Here is a 14,583-nt window from a genome sequence, read left to right as displayed (position 1 = left end):
CTCACCGAGTGTGCGGCTTGGTTGGGGGGCAGCTCTTGGGCCAATTAAATGACTCCTGTGGGCCGCAGGTTGCTGACCCATGAGATAGACACATTGCTTCTTCTCCTAACTCCCAACCCACAGAGCCAGTACAAGAGGATACTGTGGTTAATGATATCAAAAGCTGCTGAGAGATCTAGGAGAACTAACAGGGTTGCATTCCTTCTTTGCCTCTCCCAGCACAGGTCACGTGGCTAAGGCTCCTTCAGTGCCAAAGCCAAACCCTAAAGCCAGATTGAAATGGAGCCAGAAAAATAACTTTTTCCAAGCACTTCTGGACACTCACCACCATTTTGAGCAACTTGCCCCAAAAGCGGGTATTTGCTTCTGGGTGGCAGTTGTATACTGCTAATTTCATGGGTGGCTAATTGAGGGGCTGCACCCCTAACTGCTTCAGGGTAGCAGGAACTACTCCCTCACATGATAAACATTTTCTACCACCTGGACCCACTGCCTGCCTTCCCTAGCCATCTCTTGCAAGTCTGAGCATACACATGATAAGTTGAACACCTTGAAGTGGCTTACCCATGTAATTAAACCGCAAGCCAGGCAACTTCCACTAGAAATGCCTTGCAGAAAGTTTTTGTGAAATGTACATGCGTGCACTGTGTTGGACTGTTCAAAGCAAAAATGCACTAGAGCAGTTTTATGGATCACTTTGTAGTTATTTAAACCATTTTTATCCTGCGTTTCAGTCAGAAAGGCACCCAGGGTGGCTTATATGAGATCCATAACAAGCAAGAATCCTGTAGCCTCCTGATGCTGTTGCATTTCAGCTTCTACCAGCCAAAGACAGCATGGCCAGTGGTCAGGGAGGATGGTAGTTGAGTTCAACAATGCCTGGAGGGCCACAGGTTCCCAATCCCTACTGCAGTGTCTGCCCCTCCTTTGTCACAATGGGGCTCAATGGTTATATGCAATAGTATTGTTGGTGATGGGAGGGGGGAGGTTGTAGAGGCTGGGACCAATTAGAATATAAATGTCGTGCAGTTTTTAATCTTTTTAGAAAACCCTTAAAAGTAATGCTAAGCAGATGTTCAGAACAAAAAAATGCTAGCTGTCTTCCCTTTCAGAAGCACTCTCATCTTTGTCTAGCTGCTGTCAGACACAGGGAGCTCTGGTGTTCTTCCTATATGTACATATATCTTTTTTATTTGGAAATCTACAATATAGCTTGCCAGTTGCTTGCATGCTTCTACATTCCCTGCCGCCTGTGCTCTGCTTTGGCTCAACTGCTGTTGACAAGTGTGTGTGTGTGTGTGTGTGTAGGGGGGAAATGCTTCTTTTATAAATTTACAACCAATTAGCATTCAGGGCAATCTGATTAAATGGCAATTGTGCAAATAGCTTGGTTGCACTTCAGCTGCTCCTTCAAAAAAAAAAAACAAAAAAACAGTCATGGATAGAAATCTCACCACCACCCCCTCACCAAGTAGGTCAGTTGCATACTATTTTAAAAACTGTATCTTGTGCCACTGCGGGAGCATATGGTTCCAATAGAACCATAAGCTCTATGCATTTTCTTATTCCAGATATTTTTCATCATTGCCTGTTTTTTGGCTCTTTCAATATTGGTTTGGCATGGTCAGTGCAAACTCTGTTTGGGGTAGTTGGGGAGTTCTGGAGTATTTTCCCTGGATGGAATTATTCTGTGGCTTTATTTCATTATACTGTCACCTCTGTTTCTCTTTATCCAGAGAAACCTCAATAGCTAGACACAGTATGTACGTATTTGGTTTAGTGTTTTTAAACTTGCCATGTGTGAGCTCCTTCTAATGCATGAACTCCTTTTAAAATAAAAGCCTCATGGCAAAGGGTTAGCCAGGCCTCAGTTCCTGGAACATCTAAAATAACAATGTCTTTGAGCATATTGAACATGTGCAGAATGCTCCCCCCACCCCGTGCCAGTAAGTAACCAGAGTCAACCCTTGTACACTTGGTCAAGACTTTCAGAATGGAACAATACCTTCTCTCCCAGAGACAGAAGCTCATTCAAGAATGTGTGGCTTAATTTTCCATTTTACAGATGAATGAACTGAGGTACAGGGTTTTGCTACCAACCTAGTGTGATTTCCAAGTAACATTTTTACTGTTTCATGTGATGGCCTTGCAGGTGCATGCTGGGTATATTTGGACACTGCCCTGGATCTGCACTAGCTTCCATTCTGGCACTACTCAAAGTCAGGCAGGTCAAATAATACTTGAGAGTCTATTTATTTTGGTCACAAATGGTAGGTGTAAAGCTTAGTTTACAATTCAAATCTTTTAAACTTCTGTTCCCTCCAAAAGGTACTGAAAACAGAGGCTTTGGTGATAATAATTAATGTTTAGCTGATCACCTGCTTATTGACCAACTTAAAAATACATTTTAAAATTGGTTAATAAACCAACAGCTCTAGTCTTGGCTCAGGATAGAGTGGATTGAATTGAGGTGCTAAATTCACAGGGTGACCTCCAGTCTGTGTTTGTGCTGAAGCACTCTAATCATACCTTTGCCTTAAGAACAATGTCAGTGTCTATCTGGATGGCTTCAGTCCATACAGGACCCTGCTTAGCTTTGCAAATCCAGTTTTATTGCTGCACTACATACTCAGAGGGTCTTGTGGACAATGGTGCAGCTAAGTAATTTTAGATCCTGGACTCACTGTGTTGAGCCATTGGATGGGAGAATTAGATTGTCATGACATCAGTTGTGAAGCACACAAGTAACATTCCTATTCCTCCTCCTCACTTGCTGTTCCATGCTTTACAACTGCTTCTACGTTTCTGATAGAACAAGTATGGGGGACTTCCAGCTCTTTGGGCAGATTAGGCCCCTGCCCTCACAGGGGCCAACTAGATGCCCATGGGAAGCCCACAAGCAGGACTCAGGTCCTGTGCAACAGTGCTGTTTCCTCCTCCATAAGTTCTAGTGTTAACAGAGAGGTTTTTCTCCCTCTCTCATATCTACTTTATCCATGCCATGTGTAATTTTATAAACTCCCATCATGTAACCGTTTCCTCTAAACTAGAAGTCCCAAATGCTGCAACCTTTCCTCATGGGGAGTTGCTCTGCCACCTTGATCATTTTGGTTGCCCTTTTCTGAGCTTTTTTCCAGTTCTGCAATATTCTTTTTCAGGGGAGGGGACCAGAATTGTGCACAGTATTCCAAAAAAATGCAGTTGCAGAGTGTGCTGCCGATTGTTCCTCTGCAAGCAAGGCTTACGTTTGGCACCTTCAACATTTGGCACCAAATGCAAGCCCTACTGGGATCTGTTCCACTGATATACAGCAACCACAGTCAGACTATATAAACATCATAGCATAATCATGACTACTGGAATAAAATGAAGTTTGCTTCTACTTCCCTGATTTACTTGGCTATATGCAACATTGTGTTGTATAAAAGAATAATGCATTTTTATTTTAAAATAATAATAATGAGTATTTGTGCCATGTACATGCCATGTAGTCCGTGATTACAGAATGTTTTTAAAATAAGAAAGCATCATCCCATTGCCAGGTTCTGATACGGAGCCTTTTTTTGCACAGCCCCTCACCCAGGATGTTCACTTAGGACCCTTCTGTGCTGCGAGACTGTAAATGTAGGCCCTGAGGTGCCTTAGGTGCACCATTTCTGTGAATCATTCCTATGTCAACAACTTCCCACTCCCCCCCCCCATTTGTCTCAGTTGTTTGTATTATGCTTGTTAAAATTACTAATAAGTTATTCAAAAACAAAGCAAAACCTTTCTGATTTAGACCAAAGTTACATAATCCCCTGCCTATATCTGTCACTAATGAAACTCTACCACAGGGATAACTTTGTGCCTTCTTATGCTCTTCTTTTAGCAACCTCCTTGGTTGTTTCCTTGCTGTGAGCTTTATGGAAATAGTTCCTCTGTGTGCACATAAAAAAAAAAGCTGTTCAGTATTTGCTGGGCCATAAAACTGCTCTGTATTTCTAATGCCTCTTCTTCTGCTTTTCTTATTTCTCTGCTGCTTCTTTTCTTGGACTTTGAAGTCTGGATGTCCAGCTTATCTGATTCTCCAAAGAAGGTTATTGCAGGTACTATATTGTTTTTAATATACAAATTTGTGCTTGCTCTCTCTGGTACCCTGGATATCAATTACAGATCTCTAGAATGGGAGATGGGGAGAGAATGGCAGGCTATAGGCAGATAAGTGGCATGGGATCCCTACTCAGGGATAGATTGGGATAGACCTTTGGCTAACTATATGGATCAACCATTTGGCCACTAATCTAGATGGCTTTAAAATAATTGGACATGTTCATGGAGAGGGCTATTGGAAGTCTATGAGCTATGATGGCTATGCTCTCCATCCACAGTTGGAGGCAGTAAAGCTTCTGAATACTAATTGCTGAAAACCACACAAGGGAAAAGTGCTTTTGTGCTCAAATTACGCTTGCAGGTTTCCCACAGGCATCTGATTCAGCACTGTGAGAAAAGGATGCTGGACTAGATTGGCCATTGGCAGTGCCCCCCCCGGGTGTATTCCAGGGTACGCAGTGCCAGCACCTCTTTTTGTTGTTAAAAAGTGTGGCACTTACTTTAACAACTTCATGGTGAGTACCGGCACCTATTTTCTTAGGAAAAAAGCACTGGCCATTGGCCTGATCGGGTAGGCTCTTCTTAAGCCTGTATGTCTACTGACTGGCAGCAACTCTCCAGGGTTACATACAGGGGTCATTCCCAGCCTGCCCTTGAGGTGCCAGTGATTCAGCATTGAACCTTATGCAAACTCAACCACTGAGAAGTGGCCTTTGCCCAAGATATAAATAAGTTTCTGTATGAAGTTCCTGGTCTTCTAAACTACTTAAACATACAACCTTAACTCCAAGATGATCAGTTCTACCTTTCATCTCCTATATTGCAGATCCTCCACTGGCTTATTTACTTGCTTCAGTGTTCCAGAATTAATGCTGTTTGCAGCCTCCTATACCAGTTGTACAGTTTTGCTGTATACCAAGAAAATCGACCAACTATTCTTTGAGCCTTTCCAATTATTTCAGCAAGTTTCATTTTAAAGTTATGCCTTATTTCATGTTCTATTCCTTTTAACTTGTCCCTTTGTTTTGCTATCTGTTCAGTCCTCACATTTGTGTTTGTCTACAGGCTGGCTAGCACAAGCCTTGTCAATCCATTATTTTCTCAATCTGCATTTGGCATTTTACTTGTCTGTTGTATCCATTCATGCACTAAGCTTCCCATCTTGTCTCTTTGTCTCCTCTAACATATTCTCAGATTTCTTTCTCTCCCTCCCTTTTTCTTCTTTCCCCATCAGTCTCCCACCCCCTCTCCCTCTCAATTCTTTAGGTGAAAGGTGATTTCTATCTTCCATCATACTCTTGAGTATTTGGATTTTACTATGGCAGTTGTTAGTTTTTAAGAAATGGTATTGTGATCCACTGTGATGCTGTCTCTTGATATACTTCTGTGTTTTGCAATCATTCTCCTCAAGAGACCTGTATGAAGACAAAGAAGCATTAGAAGCAATTATGTAAATATATAATCCAAAATTAAAGTGGACCAAGGGTATTAATCATTCCTCAGGCCTTTAAGGGTCATTTTAAAGAGTACCCATCTAATGACAGTTGCATTTGATGATGTCCCACATGGATACACCTGAGAAGTCAATTACAGTAAATGTGATAGTCAACTGTTTCTTTAAAAAATTACAAATGGGACCTAGTTTGCAAATTATACTACACAAATCCTAGCAGTGTTGACATAACCTATTTCATAATGTCCTGAACAAAATTTCCCTAATCCACTGCACATTTCCCAAGAAAAAAGTGTTAAAGCGATTTCACAATCCCTAAGTTAGTTCTGCAGCATGGTGCAACTATATAAATAATATTCACCATATCCACAATATGATGACAAATCTCTTGAATCTCCTCCTCCCATTTAGTTATTCTGCTTTTCCTCAGTAAACTGTATCCAAATCGGCTTACAGTAACCATTAAGACAGTATCTTTTTCCAAATTTATCATGCAACTGTTTTTGGAATACAGTACTATACACAGTTCTTGTATAATCTCCAAAAAAGAGATTATAGAGCTTGAAAATGTGCAGAAGAAAGTGCTTGGGCTGGGGGCAGGGACAACTCCCCTTTGAGATAAAGTTACTGTAATGGGGAGGCTTCTTGGTTAAGGGAGGGGAGGGAGGTAAGCGTCTGGAGACTATAGAGGTTTGTACAATTATGCACTATGTGAAGAAAGTGGATAGACAGATGTTTGCCTCTCATATAATACTAGTAGTCAGGGTCCTCCAATGAAGTTACATGTTGGGAGGTTCAGGAGGAAAGACAAAAGCAAGGATGGCTAATAGTCATGTTAACTGTATACTGCCTGTATGCTTCTTAATATCTTGCAAAGGTAGGTACTCTCAGGTGACCAGCAAGCTCAGGAGCAACAGCATTTAGGGTGTGGCATTTGGTGCTTCCTTCCTGATGAACCCATTTTTAAAGGCCTGTGTGGAGCTGACTTGCCTACCGAGTGATTCGTTTACCTATGAGAGTACTTATAAAGTGCCATCCCATAAGAAAAATATAATGATGGTGTACAATGAGGGATGGGAGCTTGGGGCGGAATAAAATAGAAGCCTCAGTCTGAAGCTTTCATGCTAGTTCCTGAGAAGCCAAGGAATGCAGCTGTATCTGGCCACCTGCCCACAGTTTCTTCTTATTTCAAGAAACGGGGGCTACCTGGAGAATACAGAGAGGTTATGAGCATCAGGGTGGGTGGACTAGAGTGTGGACAGAACTGAGCATATTTTAATTTTAAAAGGGAACAGGGCCTTTTAAAAAAGTTTGGAAACCACTGTCTATAAAAACTGTAGAGGGCTAATACAGGGGCTAAGACTTGCTCATTAGTATTATGACACATTTGGTCTCCTGACTGGCCACTTTTCAACTCTCTCTCTCTCTCTCTCTCTCTCTCTCTCTCTCTCTCTCTCTCTGTGTGTGTGTGTGTGTGTGTGTGTGATGTTTCTAGTTCTCATTTTTGTTGAGACTTGACAGTGTGGGAGGGCTTTTGTTTGCTTAATCTTCCAGAAAACTTGCCGTTTTCTTGGAATTATTTCATAATCTCCCATTGCTAGCTGCTTTTTTATTTGTGTGTGTGTGTGGCCTGTGGGGTTGTGGTAGTACTTAGAGATGGACTAAGAGTATAGTCATAGTCTGACTGAAAGTAGGGAAGCTTCAACACCCCCTCATTCGGCTCGAAAATCAGCCATGTTTGTGAGCTTTTCTTCATTGCACTTGCAGAAGCTTGAGAGTTGAAGGATGCTCACAAAATCTTGATGTGACTGACAAAAATCCATGGAGACATAATGTTCTTCACACACTTACAAAGAAATTTTAGAATACTGAATGCCTGCCAGTGGCTTGGGTATATGTGTGGTAAAAAGCGAGCTATGCTGAAGACCCTCTTGTCCCATCAGTCTACATAGGTGCGTTGACCTTGGGCTTGCTTCAGCTGTTTCTGTCGCCACAGACCTTGCAGCTCAAGGTCATGGGTGCAAACAGCAACGTTGGCACTAATTACTTTGAGCTACAAAAAACCTAGTAAGCACAGCCTTGAGGAAATGGGATTTGGGTGGGTGAAGCTGCCAACAGAATTTAAGCAAGGGGCCTGCCAGAGGTGGATTGTGCTTGAAGTCATTTGAGCAGGGGTGCTTGCATATTCTTCAAACGCCCATTACTTCCCTAATTGCAGTTTATCCACCCATGCTTTTTCATTATTCACACATGTCAGGTGCTGGCACGACACAAAATAGAATTGCTTTTGCAGAAGTAGGATGTTCTGTGCCATCTGAGCTATTGATTGCTTTCCATTATAAAAGAGAGCATTGCTACATGCTGACCACCTTGGTTACCGTTGATAACCTTCCTCCGCACCTGCTTTTACAATGTGGCATTATGCCTCAACGCCACCTTTGATACTGTTTTGAACGGTGTCTCATTTGAAGGGTAAAAGTGACAGCCTTCCTCACTCACCAGCTGCAGCTTCAAGCCAGCTGTGTTGATGAAGAGCCCTGATATTGCTGACACCCAGTGATCATTGCGATGAGTGGAGCTTTCAGAAGCAGGAATGTTGATAACAAACTTACTTCAGTTACAGATATCTGAAGAAGTGTGCATGCACAGGAAAGCTCATACCAAGAACTAACTTAGTTGGTCTTTAAGGTGCTACTGGAAGGATTTTTTTTTGTTTAAACTTACTTCAAATTGTCTTTGTGTGCTTGTGCTTTTAGACTTACTATGTCTGAAATATGGTCGACAAACTACTATAAACACCTATCCAATTCTAACCTCTCCTTGGTGACTACATTCTTGACAGCATTTTTGCTACCCTCACTTCCTTATCATTGTTGGTTTGGCTCTTATGTAGATGGAAAATTTGATACTGTAGAAGAGTTGGAAGTGACTTTTATGTTTATTGAAGTGAAGTTAGTTTGTGGAAAAAGCCATCTAATGAGCCAGTATTCAGAGTTCAGATGACAGTTTGGGATTGCTTGGTGTAGCTCACAAAATGAAAACAGCATATGCCAAGAAAAAGAGTTCTTGATCAACTTCTTGCATTCATTTGGATACTGCTGATTACCCTGTCACTCACAGATGAACGTTGGGAACTACTACAGTTCACTCAACAGGTTCTTGCTAGTACTGGCTTAGAATTTCATACACACCTGCTCTCCTCTAAAGGGACATGTAGATAAGGAATAAGGAATAAATTAGGAATTAATTTTGGCACCATATGGTATATTAGTGTGGTTAACCTTTATTGGTTGATCAATCGTGTTTGCTGTAAACAACGTCTGCCATAACAATTGTTTTAGTTATATGACCTTCTTTTTACCTCCAGCTTATCAGTATGAGATCTCTGGTTAGGTTAGCGTAGTATTATATGCATCATTCTTATGGCACCCAGTTGATGGCTAGAATGCCTATATGCCATTCATGCACATGCATCCCAGATTAATCTGGAAACATTTGAGTTCTAATAAATTAGAGCCTGGCTGATACTACCATGCGATGTTCCAAAGAAATGAAGTGTTGATGGCTAGAATGGCTTCCTGGAGCATGTGCTAACCTTGCCCATTGCATAGCACATACTTTCTCACCCTGAACATAATAAGTTAGGGATTTACAGTTGGCACTAGAACCTGCTCCTGTGGGTGTACATCTTGCAGGGATCAAGACAGATGTGAGACGAGTTAGTCTTGCCTCTGTAAGAGGCATATTTTCCCTTGTCTTAAGTTCTAAGAAATATTGGGGGAGGGGGTTTGCAGGGAACAAACAATCTGGACAGGCATTGAAAGGAAAAGACCGTCTGAAAATTAGAGACAAAGATTTGTCCTTGGATTTTGTGTGGCTAACTGAAGGCCATGTGTGCCTCATTAGGCGCGGCTTTGGTTTAGAGAACTCAAAGCTCTTTCAGGTATCAAATTATGTCTTCCAGCAGTTTAATAGAAAGCAAAGTTTGCAGCCCATCGGATACTTTTTTGTGTATATGGCCATGGGAATACATACAACTGCCTAGGTGTGAGATGGAGGTTGAGAAAGGGAGGCTTGCACCTCTAAAATGTTAAGACTCTGAGCCAAATTCTCTCTGTGTTTGGCACCGAGCAGTATTACCTGGCTGGATTTGTTGCGATGGCAAGATGCAGGCAATTGGAGCTTCAGTAAAAGTCCATGTGTATGAGCAGCCTTTTGCAGGAAAAAAGTTAAATGGGAGGAAATTACTGTATGTAAGCCATTTGAGAAAGCAATCTCCCCACCCCCGGTCTCTTCTGTATTTAATGCTCTCAGGCCAAAAAAATGGTTCTTTTTACTTGTCTTCCCTCCGCCTCCCCTAATTCTGCCTCTGCTCACCAGTTCTCCCCTGCAAATACACCCTGGGCTGTTCTTATCCCCTTCCTTTCCGCCTTCTGGCTAGGGGGAAAATGCCTGTGGGGAGCTGTTTTCTGGAGAGAATCAGTAGATGGGACATCTCTCCCTTCCAGCTTTCTCCACATTTATGTTACCTCAGCAAAAGTAATTTGGAAGAACTGTGGCTGCCAAGATGTAAAAGTTCTGCCCTGAGTGCACTTTGAGAACACTTGAACTGAGCATAGAGAGAACACCTGGTCTAATAGTTTCCTGCTCCTAAACTTCTCTAAACCAAACTGCCACCTTTAGGAATGTTCTTCCACTCTTCAATCCTGCCTTCTCTTTAAAAGATCAGCCTCTATCCCTTTTCTATCTCAAAGCACAGCTAAAAGAATCCACACTTGCTTTGGCCAGTTGAAATGGGTCAAGTGCCAAAGTATTTAGGTGTTCTCCAACTGTTGGGGAACTTGTGTCTGGCAGCTTCTTGGATGCCCTCCAAGTGGTTTCACACATCTGTGTGTGGAATACCATTGGCTTAACTTTTTCTACCTGTAACCTAGTTGATTGGAGTCTGTAGACTGTGAGCCAATTTTCCAAGAAGTTGAGGTGGTTGGGGAAAGGAATCTGACTTCACCCTTTCCTCTGTCTCAACTTTTTCTTGGCTGAATGTCATCTCTGAAACCAACAAATCTAAAGTGATTGGGGGTGGAGAGCCTGGAGAACTAATGAATTTCTCTGATTAGAGATTTTCAAAAGACATATAAGAAGGCAAGGCCAGAGATACGACATGAGCACTAACTGTGTCAAATATCAGTGGGACCAGAGAATCACCACTTATTTTAAGTTACTTGTCTTGCTAACTGTGTATTGAACAGATCCCCATTAAAGCACCTGCTGCAATTTAAAATGGAGAATTGGCTAACCTTTGTAAAATTGGTTGGGAATAAAAACAAACATTAGATTTGGCAGGGGGATCAGTAGAACCAGATGAAAAAGAACAGGTAGACATGGATAAGGATAGAAATGTATGGAGTATAGATGGAACTAGAATCAAGAAATAGATCCCATTTGCAGCTTCCATTGATAATACTTGTTACCTTGTTTCTGTGTTGCTTATTGTACCACGTTGAAGAAAAGGCTGGATGAAAGTGAGCAATGTCACTTCCGCTTTAAAAATATTACATACTTTAGATAGGGGTTTTTGCATACCCTTAGTCAGAACAGGGACGCGGGTGGTGCCGTGGTCTAAACCACTGAGCCTCTTGGGCTTGCCGATCAGAAAGTCGGCGGTTCGAATCCCTGCGATGCGGTGAGCTCCCGTTGCTCAGTCCCAGCTTCTGCCAACCTAGCAGTTCAAAAGCACGTCAAAAGGTACAAGTAGATAAATAGGTACCGCTCCAGTGGGAAGGTAAACGGCATTTCCGTGCACTGCTCTGGTTTCGGTGTTCCGTTGCGCCAGAAGCGGTTCAGTCATGCTGGCTACATGACCCGGGAAAACTGCCTGCGGACAAACGCCGGCTCCTCAGCCTGTAAAGCAAGATGAGCACCGCAACCCCAGAGTCATCTGCGACTGGACTTAACTGTCAGGGGTCCTTTACCTTTAGCTTTTTTTAGTCAGAACATCCTCAAAACTAGCCGGGTTAAATTTTTATTCACAGGATAGCTTGACATTTCAGCAACAGATGGAAGAACAGCAATAATCTGAGGTGTGTGTTGTAGTTAGGGCTATGCTCAATGTTCCCCAATTCCTAGAGGAAGTGCCCCATATTCTAGATGGTGGGAATTTTTACATTTTCCAGAAGTTGTTCATTGCTGTTGTTTGCATTTTGGTTGCTGTCCTGATACTCCCTCTTTCTCTTTTCTATAATGATATAAGCCAAATCATCAATTGCTTAAGATGATGAGCAAATTTGATTTGGCTGAATGTTGCTGACATCACTGAAAGCAAATAAACCCATTTCAGAGTAAGGGCATGCTTCCTACATAAGCAACTGCTTTAGCTCACTTTTGAAGAAATTGCCTGAAGGGGAAGTGCCTTTTTAATGTGCGGGGGGTGAGTTTTTTCATTAAAATGTTTCTCCTCTCAACTCTCCAGCCAGCACAGCTCTAAATGTAGTTCATGCTCCTATTGATTTGACCATGAGGAAGGTAGCCATTTGAGTACAGATGGATCATATTTTTTGTTTCAGTTATTTTGTTTAATTAGGTTAAGTGGATTGTGATTTCATGGAGCAATATAGGAAACATAAACTGGGTAAATTAAGAAAGCTCCCATTTATATAGAAACCTAAATGGCTGTTTAAGATGTAAAGTAATATATTATCTGAGGAAACTATTTGATTGTTGGCAATCATGTCTATGTTACAGTAAGTCATGGCATTAATGTATATGTGTATGATTCTCTCTCTCTCTCTCTCTCTCTCTCTCTCTCTCTCTCTCTCTCTCTCACACACACACACACACACACACACACACCCCCTAGCCAGCAGCCTCAGTGGCCACCAGATGTATATGGGAAGACAAGAAGAAAAGTATGATTATTGCTTGTTTGATAATCTGTGTATTCCTTGCATTATATTTTCTATATGGTAATGACTTCGGTATGGAAAAATCCACCAACTTTTGAAGACATTATTTTAAGTATGTTCTCTCAAAACAACATTTAATAAAAACAATGAGAGAGGGTTGTTGGGCTTCATCTTTTGTTAGGAATCCAGTCTCCTAAATAGCTTATTTTTAATGAGCTTTGTGATGTTGAAGGGTGCCCCTGAACACATGCATACGTTTTCCATAGAGGAGTGGGGAGTGCAAGTTTTCCTAAACCAGTGTTGGCCAAACTTGGTCCTGCAGCTGTTTTGGGACTACAACTCCCATCATCCCTGACCACTGGTCCTGTTAGCTGGGGGTGATGGGAGTTGTAGTCCAAAAACAGCTGGAGGGCCAAGTTTGACCATCACTGTCCTAGACTGATTTGAATCCTATGCACTCTCTCTTTAAAAAGAAACCAGTAGAAATTTCATCTCAACTAGCCTGGTCTTTTTTTTCACAATTGACAATGGAACTTAATAATACCACAGTTATTCTCGTCCCCCTCCTCCACTGGTACATTCACATTTGTATTTCCTCTACTTTAATCGGGAGAGTCAAAGAAGGGCAAATGTCTGTTGGGAACCTTCCTGCTAAGTGTCGGAAGGAACTCAATCCATGTTAAATTAGACAGTTTGGATGAGTCAAGTCTCTCTCTCTCTCTCTCTCTCTCTCTCTCTCTCTGTTTCTCTGTTTCTCTCTCTTTCTCTAGAAGCTGTCCATCCTATAAATAAAATCTTTTGATAGATGGAACCAATTAAACACGTCTATGGAAAAGATTTTTTTTTTTTTTTACAAATGCTGCACGAAAGAAGAACACTTTTCTCTGCTCTGAAACAATGAAGGCTTCTTTTTCCTCTTTTTCTGTAGAATTGTGGATTGTGATAGCTGGAAAGGGTTTTCTGATTGTAGTCTCTTTCTTCCCAGTCATAAAATAAATATTGATTAAGATGCTGTGATAGATACATCTTTGCAGACTTGGTCTCTAAATATGTACCATATTTGAAGGTGGGCAACTAACTTTACCCTTATTTGAGTTTAATATACTCCATCCTGGGGATGTGGGTGGCGCTGTGGGTTAAACCACAAAGCCTACGACTTGCTGATCATAAGGTTGGCGGTTTGAATCCCCACGACGGGGTGAGCTCCCGTTGCTTGATCCCTGCTCATGCCAACCTAGCAGTTCGAAAGCACATCAAAGTGCAAGTAGATAAATAGGTACCGCTCTGGTGGGAAGGTAAACGGCGTTTCTGTGCGCTGCTCAGATTTGCCAGAAGTGGCTTAGTCATGCTGGCCACATGATCCAGAAGCTGTACGCCGGCTCCCTGGACCAATAAAGCGAGATGAGCGCCGCAACCCCAGAGCCGGTCATGACGGGACCTAATGGTCAGGGGTCCCTTTACCTTTATACTCCATACTATACTATAGATTATACTTTGCAATGCCTTTATTAGACCAGTCAAAATGTTGCAAAAGAACTTGCCTGTCTCGGTCTCAATGTGTATTACAGCTTTTCTCTATTTTGTTTAACCAAAGTAAAAGTATCTGATTAACATGCATAGCTTCCCATATTAGTCAGTCAGTCAGTCAGTCAGTCAGTCAGCAGTTCGTTGTCCAGCCCAAGCTGACCAGATCTTGGGCTGGAGGTGAGAATTCTCTTTCATCACAGTACCATGCTGGATGTATGCCATAAATTACAGGTCTCTAGGGAACTTACGTGCACCAAGCTGCCTCCTAACTAAATTCTTTCTCCAATATTTATATTTGTTTTTCACTTTATCCCAGTTTTTGGCATGCAAGGAGCACCCAAGAAGCTAAAAACCATCACCAGAACTTTAAAAATTTGCAAAATATATAATGCATTAACAGCAGCTTCTCTCCCTCCTTATATGGTTTATTATCTTTTAAACTGGATGAGGACTGGACAGACCTTTAAATGGAGGTCTGTCCCCTGTGACCACCCTAACTGCTAGTTATGTGCTGGTTTTCCAGATGTAACTTCCTAGTAAACATGCATAGGTTAGCCAGTGATATCCTTGCAAGGAGTAAGGAGGATTTTGACATCTATTGTCCGGTAA

General features: G+C 41.9%; 1 protein-coding gene across 8 annotated transcripts in view; it reads left to right on the top strand.

The window, feature by feature from the left end:
• Nucleotides 1-14,583, top strand: part of SH3PXD2A (SH3 and PX domains 2A) — a 250,113-nt gene that overhangs the window by 170,663 nt on the left and 64,867 nt on the right. For 5 of the 8 annotated variants that reach the window (XM_081911989.1, XM_081911990.1, XM_081911992.1 and 2 more), the window contains one exon: nt 4,044-4,088. The exons of the other annotated variants lie outside the window; for them this stretch is intronic. In XM_081911989.1, coding sequence (XP_081768115.1) covers nt 4,044-4,088 — 45 coding nt within the window. The remainder of the gene's footprint in view (nt 1-4,043; nt 4,089-14,583) is intronic. 8 annotated transcript variants of the gene reach the window in all.

Source organism: Podarcis melisellensis (assembly GCF_964234715.1).
Source record: "Podarcis melisellensis genome assembly, chromosome: 5".
In the NCBI taxonomy this organism is placed as follows: Eukaryota; Metazoa; Chordata; class Lepidosauria; order Squamata; family Lacertidae; genus Podarcis; species Podarcis melisellensis.
The sequence above is the reverse complement of the archived record's forward strand: the minus strand, read 5'-3'. Positions and strand labels throughout refer to the sequence as shown.